At 38.9% G+C, this 13,546-nt stretch overlaps 1 protein-coding gene across 2 annotated transcripts in view; it reads right to left on the minus strand.

Moving 5' to 3' along the window:
• The window catches only part of LOC149067891 (tudor domain-containing protein 7A-like), a 57,547-nt gene that overhangs the window by 20,690 nt on the left and 23,311 nt on the right, over window positions 1–13,546 (minus strand). For both annotated transcript variants that reach the window (XM_089252063.1, XM_089252064.1), the window contains exons 8-12: window positions 3,016–3,092; window positions 2,778–2,911; window positions 2,592–2,685; window positions 2,282–2,494; window positions 1,949–2,107 (exon numbers count right to left, since the gene is read on the minus strand). In XM_089252063.1, the coding sequence (XP_089108189.1) occupies window positions 1,949–2,107; window positions 2,282–2,494; window positions 2,592–2,685; window positions 2,778–2,911; window positions 3,016–3,092 (677 nt within the window). The remainder of the gene's footprint in view (window positions 1–1,948; window positions 2,108–2,281; window positions 2,495–2,591; window positions 2,686–2,777; window positions 2,912–3,015; window positions 3,093–13,546) is intronic.

Genomic DNA, 13,546 nt, shown 5'->3' on the forward strand with positions numbered 1-13,546 from the left:
CAGCGGGGCACTTCAAGGTTGTCAAGAAAATCATATGCAGCTGAGATGAGAATCGAGGTAGTTGAGCCCAGTTTCTATGTGGGAAGCAACCGGGGGACTCATGCAGGGAATCTGTGGAGATATTCGTCTCCTCATGGAGAATGGCTGGAAGTCTTTTACCAGTTCAGCCATAAAGTGTGACTGCTCTGACAACTGTTATGGTTCATAGAGCTGCCTGTGTTCTACGTCAAATTCAGGGTTCCATTGTATTTGCATTGTGACAATTTATGTTTTGCAAATTCCACTGCATTTCGCAACGCAAACTTACTTCGCATCCTGCTGATGCAAAGATGTTGCTTGAAATAAACATCCTCAATGTTTTGACATAAATACATCTTTGATACAATGAATTATAACATTTTTAAGCAATTAAAAGCATTTTTCTAGTCTGAACATCAGTCGTGTGTGTGCACCACACCATTCACCTGCATGGCATCAACCCCATTATTATGATAGTCTGTCGAGACTGCACAGCTGAAATTGTAACAGTGGCCTTAGTGAGATCCAGCTTAGTTATGCTTGTTGTGTGTTGCGCTGCAAGAACAGCCAATTGTAGAACATGTACCATCTGGGAACTTGAAGAAGGATGGCTCAATGGTACAAAGGTCTAGAGTCTTATCCTTTGGCAGGAGATGGAACGAAATCTACAGTGCAAATGCAAAGTAAAATGGGCAGGAATATCTTGCAGCCATCTTTGCCCTCAAAATGGCCCCACATTGAAATAAAAAAGGTAGCAAATGACTAAAATGGTGATATAAGTCCCGTTTCGAAATTCCGCACGAAACCTCACCTACACTGCATGTAAAGGTTCCATGGATCATCTAAAGATTACAAACAAGTTCATTTAACTTTTCATATGAATTTTTTTCTCTTAATGGCAACTATGGTGTGCATATCGAAATATTTATTTTTTCAAAACGAAAAAAAAAGTAATTTTATGATGAGCTGAGAGAGAGAGAGCGGTGATGGCAATTAGTTATAAGACTTTACCCTTTTTTGTTTATTTCTTTGATTCAAATTGGTGAGCTTTTATGTTTGAATGCAGAATTCTCCATGCCGAATTCAAAAAACGCTCCAGCAAATTCGGGTATGATGGGATTTTCGCATCTCATGCTCTAACAATTGTCTATGATGAACTGCTCTTCACAGCTCGGAAACAGGTAATGGCTCGATATTCTGCTCATAAAGTTTACCACTTGGCTCGATATACAATGATCCGATATGTCAGAAGGTGCTCAATATTTCTACACAAACCATGACTGGTGCAATCGCAATAATTCAGGAACCCAGTAAGCCGTATGTTATTGGGGAAAAGAACTATCACACAGCTCAGCGATTCTTGTGCCTGTTAAAATTTCAAAGAATCCTCACTTCTACCTAGACAGTAGCTAATTGTCGTTGCCAACTGAAATGTTGGGAGCTAACACCGCACTGTGCCTTGGGGGTGGATTCATTTCAGTGAGGTGGTCATCATGGCATCTACAGATGCATGGTTGTGGATCATGAGTCATCGTTGACAGCGAGTGATGCTGTCTATCATCGTTGGTAAAATTCATGAAAAATGAAATGATCTATGCAGAGAACTTTTCAATATAATTTTGACATGTCTTCATGCATCTATAAGTTTTGTGAATATTGATCGTCATAAATTTTATTAGCTCTCATTATAACTATTACTTTTTAATCGAAAACTCTTGTGATATCTCATTGCACAGTGGCCCATTGAGTTGCTACAGTTTGCAAAGTCAGTCTAAGCATGTCCTGCTTGAAGTTAGGTAGGTATCAAATGACTTCTGATGCGTCAGTATCATGTCCCTAGGGATTCTAGGTTTTAACCCTCCCCCTCTTTTGCCAGATGTCCCTCCTCCCATCCCAACAAAAAAAATCACAGGCGCTTATAACAACAAACCTCATTAGAGCCGTCCACTGCAATGTCTTCGATCAACACTCGTTTCCAAAAGCCTTCATCTATAGCCGCATACAGCTTATTTCTGATTGCTCGATGAACTGGTGGGTGATCTATTGAATAGAACTCGTTCATCTTCTCGAACATGTCTCTTAATTCTGGCTGCAATATGAACAAATGACAAAATGAACACTAATACACAAGTTCGAAGATGCTTACTTTGTTATCAAAACACATTTTCATCATATCATGCGTTTTGCTGAAAGTTATGAGCGACTGTAAATCTCAATAATAAATTTAGTTATCTTATGAGGATGAACTAAAACGAAAGCTTACGTTATATTCTATGAGCAAAACCGCCACATTCACCGTACTGGCAACATAGGTGACATGCACCATCCATTCGTTTAGGTCGGGTAGAATAAGAGGAGGTACTGACCCCGTTGATACCTCATTACCAGCGCTACTAGCTAGAGGATTCTGTTCGCTATTGACATGAGCCAGAACATGATGGTGTTGGTCTTCTTCCATGGAGAACGATGTCCTGCTCTGTGAGTAGAGGAAAACACACATGAACGATGAAAAGAAAACACTTTGCACACAGAATGAATTTAATGTTGCCTTTGGGGGCCAACTGATTACTTACAGAAGTGCTAGTAGGTGTCGTAGTGCCAGAAGACATCTTTGTTATTCTTAGGATACAGGCATTGTGGGGGATCTCGAGTCGTGCTTCAGAAGACCTATCACCAAGAAGGAAAGAAATACATGAATTCAATGCATTGTAATTCCAAACGGTCAAAGACACATCCAATTGGAACACACACACACTTACCGTTCAAACTCGATTATCGTGCTATTCGTCTCGATTATGGACAGCCAATGCTCGGGCAGAGATTCTTGGTATCGGTCCTTGTATTTGTTTGGCATTCCATGGCTCCAGACACCACCTGGAGTTTCCGACAGAATCTAGATGAGAAATGGGAAAAGGTTAGTTTATCAAGAAAGCACCTTGTTTATAGAAGAACATGTACTGTGCAACATACGAACATAACGCACAGCTTCAGACTTACTGTTTCAATGCGACCGACAAATATCTGAATGTCTTCTGATGAGTCTAGCACTGTTTCTGGATACCTCTTCTTATTCTCTGGAATGAGAAAAAGAACAAAATTGACTATCTCAAGCACGATTATTCTCGTTTCTATAGGAATGAACTCTGAAGAAACCACCAATGACAACAGACATGAAATAATGAGAACGTTATCATTAATCTGCAGAATCGCAACCTATCCCATTACCAATTCTAATGTTTGACTTGTCTCTTTCCATATATAATTTTTGAACTATCAATGAATACATAACGACAGTCTGCTAGAGCAGCGGTTCTCAACCGGTGCTCCGCGGAGCCCTTGAGGCTCCTTGTGCACTCTCCAGGGGCTCCGCGGCTGCTCAAGGAAAATAAAAAACAGTAAAATTAAAAAATAATAATTATGAATATTTTTAAATAATAAAAATGAATCGGTAACTTTGATGAATAATTAAAAAATTGGCCTATGGGGCTCCGCCATAGAATATTTTTACTTAAAAGGGCTCTGCGAGTCGAGAACCGCTGTGCTAGAGGTTTCAGTGCCTGGAAGACGTCCTGTCATTGCAATCGATAATTTTCTCTAAATCAGAATTTAGTTGGAAAAAAATTAGCTGAAATAAAACAAAATTTTCCTGATCAAATAGCGTAGAAATATTAACCTCTGATTACAACAAAAAAATTAGTATCGTTAATGCCCCCCCCCCCCCCCCATCATGGCCAGAATTAGGATGATTCGCTATAAAATTCAAGTTCATCTATGATCACTTCCATTCTCAGATTACACGCATTAGTTTACGATAGGTTAAAGCAACATGAATTTAGAACAATTCCTTTAACTTTTGTAACTTGTGTGAGGTTCTTTTATTCATTTATATGTACGCCAATATACATGTTGGTCATTTATACAATATATGTAATCCAGGGTTTAAGCTATGGTCACATTTTTTGGAAAATGCGAAAGAAAATCTTAGAATGCGAAAGAAGTAGTTCGAAGAAGTAGAATGCGAAGAAGTAGTAGAAGTAGTTACACTTCCGCAAAAATACGTACAGGAGGTACGAAACGATCCATCAATAATTACATTAGCATTGTGTAACATTTTGCTAAAGCTTTTCCCCTCATTTTCGCTTTTTTGCGAAAGGAATTTTTTTATCTAGCTTAAACCCTGATGTATTCACACATACATAGGTGCCAATTCACAGACTTGAAAAACCTGTAGTTTATCACGAGATGGCACATTTCAGCATCAAAGAAAACATGGCACACAAATAAAAAGAAAAAAACCCGGGGACTTCTTTTAAAAAATTTCAACAGGTGACCATATATAAATTTTGTTTTTACTGGACGAATTTTTTGCTGCCCTGATTTTTTTTTAAGCAATAATTGGCCGCTTTGCATGCTTTTTTGGCGATAATTACAGATTTTTCGTACTTGAAATCCCCACATTCCCCATATTTTCCCCGAGAAGTCGGGGTGAGCCTGAAATTGTAAGGACTGGAAGAGTATTTTCTTTCAGGATTTTCTATTCAAACAAAGCACAATTTGAGGACTTTCAGGGATTTTCCTATGAAGATACAAAAAATTGGAAGAATCTAATTTCTGACCGGAAGATTTTAATAAGGCTGAAAAATCGGAAGTATTGGCACCTATGCACTGTTACTTTCCTACCTATAAGATGTACTAAAAAAAATGAAAAGCCCAGATGAAGATGGGATTTCAATAGACACTATTAAAGAAGCAGCAGAAGATTTGCCAGTATTTGCTAGCTGCTTTGTTCACAAATTGTCTCACAAAATCGGATGTGCCTGGAGATTGGAGTAATCCTGAAGGGGGGGGGGGCTTATACACAAGTATATATGGCAATCTCTGGTGAAAATAAAAATGTGTATCATTAATTCTGGTTGATATTTTCTGCCCCCCATCATGGACGAAATTTAGGTGATTCGTCATTAATTATGATTTTTCCTGAAAATTTTTCAACAATAAAAAGAATGTTTTTGATCATTCATCATTTTTGTCGCACCTACTGCCATTTTCTGTACACGAGGACTAATTAGACCGGAACTTATTACAGTTTATTGCTGATTCCGAACGTGGCAGTTCTTTTTATACTCACCAAGAAATTGGTGCACTAATCCCTCGATGTGGGACTTCCTGCGGTAGCAATCTTTTCCTGTGTCGATGTTTCTGTGAATGTTTTTGATGGGTTCATCTAGAATCACATTACATCTCTAATCTACAAATCACTTTCGTTCTCAAATTAGTTTACAATACGTTAACATAACACCAATTTAGCAAAGTCCTTTGTCATTTGTGGGGTGGTTTTAACTAGTTCGTGAAGGGCCTTATTAACTAAGATTTACTTTATGGCAGATAATAATTTTGCTGCTTGCCACCTCTCTATGGTGAAATTTCATGGTTTTATAACTTATTTTTTGTTTCCCCTAAACAACAAAAATGGTGACATGACCGCAGAAATAATTGCTACTGCAGTGAGTCCCCCGTCGAGTTGTTAGCGCACCAACCTCTCGATGAGTATAAAAAACAAGCCTGCCGTCGGAATCGGTCCCGGTCTAACTATCCCTCGTGTGCAGAAAATGACAGTGGTGCGACAAAAATTATCAAATGATCTCTCTCTCTCTCTCTCTCAATGGTTTCCCCTAAAATTTTCACCTAGGCTAGTTGTTAGCTTCATTTCTGAGTTATTGAAAACAGACAACCCAAAAGTTTTTGGGCCTTGTCCCCACCCTTAATTTACACACTGGCTTCCAAAAGTTAAGTATGCAACAGCTTATACAATACCACCACTTCAATTCTGCCCCTCAGAATTGGATGGTTAGAGGAACGCACAAACACATGGTACTCAGACATACCCTTCATGTGGAGTTTTTGGCACACTGTAAGAGCAGATAGTGTCTTATCAAATGATGCTGCAACCACGGATGTAACAGTTGCAGTTGTGGAGGTCGCTCTCTGATTCTGCTTGGCTACTATATCAATACCGATCATGGGGGGGGGGGGGGGCGAGCAGGGAGTAATCCTTGTTTCACCAGGCACTGGTCTCCAAACAGCTGCTTGGCTAGTTTGAAATTGTTTTCATAGTTGGTATATTGCTGTAGCAGCCAAATGGAATCGATGAGTGATCTCCACAACTGTAACATCAATGGTTGTAGCATCACTTGGTAAAACCATATCTGCCAGTAATTATGTACCAAAGGCTCCACATGAAGGGACTGTATACCCAAGTACCATGTGTTTGCATTCCATTAATCGTCTAATCCAGAGAGGCAAGATTAAAGTGGTTTCATCATGTTATATAACGTCATCATAATCTTAACCTTTGGAAGCTAGTGCTTTTTAAAAAATCTGGTTGCTTTCAACTTGTAAAATTAACACAGACAGCATATCAGATAATATTTCTTACATGATGAAAGCGAGACATCAAGTTGATTGTTACCCCATCGGCACCCAACAATAGGAAAATCACCATCAAATATTTTGTTAGCACCCCCATTTCTAACACACAGTGTAGTAATATGTAAGAATTTTTACATTGAGCAGTTTGTGTATGTGTGCGCATAGCCAAAAGAATCTTAACGAGTAGACTATCAATAATGGCTTGGCTCATGCCAAGGTTTCCAAGTCAAACAGACTTTTTTGAAATATCAATTGTTTATTAATGTACTCCCTCTCTCCTAAAAAAAAAAAGTTCAGGGTACAGGCACACAAACACATCGAAACAGCCAGGGATGGCTCATGGGCCATGTGATCCATGCAGCTGCACAGAGTGTAAGGGCCTCCTCACACGGGGATGCTCAAGTCTGGAAGGATGGGAGACTCTGTATCCAGCGGATCGACACATAGATTTCTACAGAGTTCCTCACACAAGGATATTGGCAACAAAATATCCTACTTGGCGACTGGCATCATTTGTTGTGCAATCGTTTAGCATTCCTTCATACTATCGTCAGTCGAGATTGTACGAGAGATGTCCGATGCTGAATTTTGTAACAAGATAAACAGTTATAATAACTGTTATTTTCTACAGAAATGTTCTCTGTTGCAACCCCAACCCCCTCTCGAATAGGATGTATATCTGTAATATAAATATAGGCCACCACAATATATTGCAGCACACACATGTGCGAGTATATAGGGAAAACACTGCACCCCTCCAAAATAAACACGTCATTTTTTTCTCTTGGTATGGTAGCATCAGAGTCAGTTCTTCAAAGGAAATAAAGCTTCGTGGTCTAGAACTAAAACTCCTTCCAAATATTGGATATTTGCAACATGAATTTTACTTACCTTAATCAAGGAATATTAGCTATTACTCATCGGGGCTGACAGATCTATTAATTAAAGGTAAATGTCTTTTCTGCTTTCGTATAACGAAAGGAATCCGATTCCCATTGGCCGAAATGAATAGTGTATGATGAATGTTATTTTTATAATGCATGAATCTACCCATAATTTTTGTCTCTATTTATTCTTTTTTTACGGAAATAATAGTGTAGGATGTTAAGCGATATAATTATCATCCCCCCTCGAGCTCGATTTGAGTATTCACGTGTGAGGAGGCTCTGTGTTCAATTATGCTAATAACATAAATACTTTGTTTTGCTGGGAGATATGACTACTACTATTAAATCACACACACACACACCTCATACATATTCCTCTGTGGAACTTCTAATGAACTGTTACATGTTGGAATGAGTGTGCACACGTAGTGAACCTGATGTGAAGTTTGTTTCTGTGTAATTAGGGTTACCAGATTCGAAAACTAAGAAAGGAGGAAACCTGCAAGCGCACCCTTAGTGATGTCACTTATCCCAATTTCTACAATAGATGCCATCACTATTCCAACCAATAAAACCGGCCACAACAATAATTTTTCCCAACTCTAAAACAGAACTGCTAAAAAAAAAAGCAGAAATGGAAAAAAATCTGGGAATTTCAACGGGTATTGGTGAATGCGTGAGGGGGAAAAAAGCACAAAAACACTCATATCAATGAAGAAATATATATTCCAAAGTAGAAAAAAAAAACTAATTCCAGAAACCTGAAGGGCGAATTTTCCGAAACATAGGAGGACACTTGAAATGACATCAAAAAAAGAGTAAGGTTGGTAAACCTATGTGTAATGCTTGTTATATACACTGGACAAACACAAGAACACTGCTAACTTTCACAAAACACAATAACGCTCTGGCATAGCTCCCATATTCAGGTTTAAAAATACATGACAGAGTGGTAGATCAGAGTTGTTGACCACTGGGGAGGAAAAGAAAAAAATATTCCACCAGGAAATCGCTTCACAAGAATTTATATTAATAAGCGTGTTAGAATAATTTAAATTTAATCAGAAGATATTATTGAAAGAGTTGAGGTTTTTCCCGAAATGGGAAAATCAGAAAGAGAATTACTAGATTGATTTATTAGTAAATATATAAATGTGTATCAAACTTAATTATATTTGTTTTCAGATTTACTACGTGTTAAATGCTCAATGTTAATGGGTTTCTTTGAAAGCTCTCTCTACCAGTCGAAAATGAAAGTAAGAGAACCTAGTTATAAGCTGGTAAATTAAAATCTCTTTTAAAATGAATCTTTGGATTGAACATGTTTCTAGAAATTAATTATTTGATTCGCGGTAATACCAGTAAATGAAGGGTGGGGGAAGGACCATACTTCTCATTTCGAGAGGGACCCACTTTCACTCAAACAGGACACAGATTTTGCCAATAACCAGGGTCCCGGGACTCAGGTTAGAGTACAGTAGCACTTTTGAATGAAGCTACAACTACTAAATCACACATGCACCTCGTCCATATGCCTCTGTGGAACTTCTAACGAATTGGTACACACAGGAATGTGCATGTATGTGTAGTTTGTTTCTGCGTAATGCTTGTTATGTGTGGTGCTGCCATCAATTTTTCTAACTGAGTGAAGTGTAATGATTGAATAATTTTGTGGTCAGATGGCAAAATGTCGTAAGTCACTTTTCCAAAAAAATTAGTTGCCCGCATTCTGGAGTCTCGTTCTTAAAAATTTTGGAAGATGACAAAATATTTCGTCCATCTCTTTCGTTTCATGAGGAATGAACGGAGGCAAATTGCAATAAGTTAAAAAGCCACAGTATCATATTTTTATAAAACATTGTTTACAAATTTGCCCTCGTGAAATTTTGAAAAAGTGACTGGCTACATTCTGACATCTGAACACAGAATCGTACCATCGTAGGGCCTGTTGCTCTCTCTCTGTGGGAGGGGGGGGGGGGGGTGAAAGAACAGCCGGCAAGGCAAACCCCTGCTGATTCAGGCATAAATTCTCTAATCGAGGATCAGAAACAGAAAGGAAGAAGGTAGGTATGGTTAAAATATTTTTGCCAAATGTCTTTGTAATGGTCAAACTATAATGCGTCAAGAATATCAAATCATTCACCCAATAACTCAAAGTCTGGGAATGACTTTATATGCTCATTTCGTGGGGAATGACTGAGCTGATACACTGTGGGGGAAGGTGAGGGGAAAAACAGTTTCCAGACTTTTTGAACAGACTGGACAAAATAGTAATCGAAACTTATCAGATCTGTTCTCGAATCATAATAGCAACAGTAATGAGCGAATGAACTGAAGGCCACACAGAAACACAAGAAATCTATTCTTTTAAAAAAAATACACATCACATTTATTTCCAATAATCGCTATAATAAGTACAAAAAAATGCAGAACAAAATCGGCAACAGAAACAGCGCAGTTTTTTAATAAAAAAAACCTCACCCTAAAAATTGTTTCTTCAATCTTAAAAGAGGATTTCTGAACCTGTTTCTGTGTGGCCATCCAAAATAATAAAATAAAACCAGGTCAATGAAAACATATGTGGGAAGATATGAAAGTATACAGTTGGCATAGAAGTTTCTCGACACAAAGCGTTTAAAATAACCAATGCATAATCAAGTTCCAAGTTATTTCCTCAGTGGTAAAATACGCATTTGTCAATATTCATACACAAGAGCATGTTTTCCATCAGACAAGGTGCAATTCAACATTGCGGGTTCTTGCAAAACATGTCTTTCAACACTTGTATACAAGCTTTACTACTAATACACCATACATGCACCTCCTCCATATTCCTAACGAATGGATGCATGTCGGAATGTGTATGTGTACCTAATGTGAAGTTTGCTTCTGTGGAATGCCTGTTATGTGTTGCTTGTCAAGTGCCGCCATCTGGCTTCTGAATTCAGAAACAGACGAATTGGCTGTTTTTTTTTTTTGTTTGTGCCATGTGTAAACTTTTTAAATGTTGTAGGCCTGATCGCTCTGTGTAGAGAGGCTTTTTTAAATGAGAGATCGGCTTGCATTTGTGCGCATCAAAGTTGGAAAACTAACTTCAGCCAACCACCACTATGCCTTCAGTGGGGTTCAAACCTGGGTCCTCTCGATGCTAGTCCATGAGGGTGCCCACACAATCTCATGGGGGTACAGGCGCTGACAAATACATATCATCCTGCCAAGAGAAATCATTTTTGAAAATGCTTCAGCATCTTTCAACTGCCAACCCAAATGAGGAGTTCTACGCCGATTCCCTGAACTTTGGGATTTTACTACATATGTATAATGTACATGAACAATTGCAAGAGATGAAATGGGGGGGGGGGGAACCTATATAACATGAAAACAGCAAATCACAACTTGAATGAAAATTATTTTGTGTTGCCTCAATATAAAAAAGTTTGCAACAGAAGACCTTATAGATAAAAGCCAGGTTACGCTTCTGTTTCTTCTTCCCCCCCTCCCTAGTTAGAACTGACTAGTCAGCAGCCCAACACAGAAATCGGTGAAATGGCCGCTCAAAAAACCAAAACAACCTAGTCCAGATTTAAAAACCAGAAAAAAAAACTGATCATAATCCTCCCGCCAGATACTGCGATGAGTTTTTCTGAAGTCCCAGATGACATGACAATTTTAAAGCAAACACACTCCTACAGGTGCACGCCACAAAAGACCTGAAACAAATTTCATTTCCTGAAGCACAGAAACTGCCTTAAACCAGCACGATTTGATCCAGTCTTGTAAAGCAAAAATAAGTCGCAGCCAGTGTTTTCAGGTTTCTGGAAACAATACCAATTCGACTCTGATTAGCATAAGGTGTTCTTTTACCTGAAAGGTGTACAGAAACATTGTGCCTCCAGGGGACACCGGTGAGCGAACCAAATGCAGCGTTTAACACATTAATAACAAGGCAATGTCAAGCTACCATACATATCTGAGTAAAAAAAAGGATTTTAAAAACACATTTTTTAGGGTGAGGCTTTTCCTCTCAAAATGATATGCAACAGTAAAATCATTAAAAACATGATACAAAACATGTGATTAAAAAACAAAAAAGTGGTACAACATTGTTCCTAAATGATGGCAACTAAATACTCCAAAACTTCTACAACCATACTCTACTCAACAGAAGATAATTTCGGTAAAAAAAAAGTAAAAACATTGTTGCATAACAGAGCGTCTGACGTAACACATTCTGATACATTTCAGAGACATACAAAATCAGTAATAAAAGGTTGTTGCGCTAGAACAGGAGGTGTTTCCAACCTTTCATGCTATTCGTGTGTGTGTGTCCCCCGGAATGCATAAATGGTGTGTATATTCCCTGAACTGTGTTCTGCAGCAGGCATGCACACCCCTAGAAATACCAAATCTAACATAGCCCCCCCCCCCCACTCTTCCCAAAATGCATAAGAAGTATGTGTACCCCCCCCCCCCCCGGAATTTGTAAAAAGGGTGTGTACCCCTTGAAATGTATAGAAACTGTGTGTATCCTAGAAATCTGTAGAACGCATGCTCATCCCTAGAAATGAAAGAGATTTACATGCTCACAGAAATATGCAGGGGATGTGCAATCCTACTAGAAAAGCAAAGTCCTTGAAAATTAGTCTTGCTTACCCATACGAATGTGTAGAATGCATGTGTATCCCCTTGAAATATATGCAGAAGGCATACACATCTCCAGAAATGCATAGGAAGCTTGTCCACCCTCAGAAATGTATGAGCCTTGTGATACCTAAAAAGTTTGTGTAAATAAGGAGTAGGCAAGCTTCTCAGCCATTTCTGGGAGATATGCATGTCTTTTATGCGTTTCCAGGGAGTGGGCAAGTTTCCTATGCATTCCTAGGGATACACATGTTTCCTTCACATTCCAAGAAGTACACATGCCACGAGAAATGTGGATAAGTCTTGCATATATCTATACTGCTTGACAAATGCTAAGAAACAGTTTTATTTTCCGTTCCACCCAACAATCAACATCCTTCAAAGAAATGAAACTTGATACATTTTTAGTAGACATCATGAAGTATCTTTATAATGCAAAATGAAACATATGGCAAAAGAAAAAAAAAGATGTTTTTTACAGCAATCTTAAACAGTTACGATAATTGCTCGTTATGCTGGAAATAAGGACAGATAAAGAGTTCTTCAGCATAAAGTGTGACCTCCTCTGACATTGATGCACATTTGACATCTGTCGTGCATGCTGTTCACCAAATTACTGAGAAGAGCTTGAGGGATATCTCGTCCCATTCGTCCTTCAAGGCAGTTTTGAGTTCCAGTTTGGTTCAAATAGAGGGGCAGTGTTGTTTTTGAGCAATATGTCAAGTGCATCCCAGGCGTGCTAAATGGAATTTAGGTCCGGCATATATGCAGGCCATGGCATGAGCTAAATATCTTCACTTGGTAGCGTGTCCGACGCTTCATTTGTCCTATGCGATGGACATATTGTCATCCATGAACAGAAAATCTGGAGCAAGTGCACCTCGGAAAAGACTGACATGATCCAGGAGAATGTCTGCGCAATACCGCTTTGATTTTATGATACCTCCATCAAAGATATGAAGCAGAGTTCTGCCACTGTGCATGATACCCAAACACACCATTACTCCTTGGCCATAGCGATCAATTTCCTGGACATTCTGCTGATGGTAATGAGTTCCTTGCTCTCCCCACAGTAGCTGGTGTCCAGAATCACTGTAGATGCTGAAACATGATTTGTCAGAGCACGATTCTGAACCAATACTGCTGATCCCAACGAATATGCTCATTATAACAGCGTAATAGTGCATATAAGCTAACATTACTTAATTGCCGAGAAATGGTACTCGCAAATTCGTGAGTGCCAGTACTGTTATCACGCCTAAGGCACAGAGCCTAAGCCATGACTGGTCTTAAAGGACTGTTATCAGGGTTTGCAGCTATCTGGCTAGAAGTGACAATTCTGTTGCTCTCCTCAACAATTTGGTGGACAGCATGCACAACAGATGCCAAATATGCACCAGTGTCCGAGGAAGTCACACTTCAGATGCCTATCATTGGGTAGAACAGAAAATAAGTGTTCCTTTGCATTTGTCAAGCAGTATACATATGCATAAGATTTGTGCCCCTAGAAATGCATAGGCAGTGTGTGTGTGTACCCCTAGAAATGTGTAGGAAACATACTCGTTTCTAGA

Source organism: Pholcus phalangioides, unplaced genomic scaffold (assembly GCF_987345545.1).
Source record: "Pholcus phalangioides strain wild (caught in Gottingen) unplaced genomic scaffold, Ppha-v1.0 ptg000028l_1, whole genome shotgun sequence".
Taxonomy (NCBI): Eukaryota; Metazoa; Arthropoda; class Arachnida; order Araneae; family Pholcidae; genus Pholcus; species Pholcus phalangioides.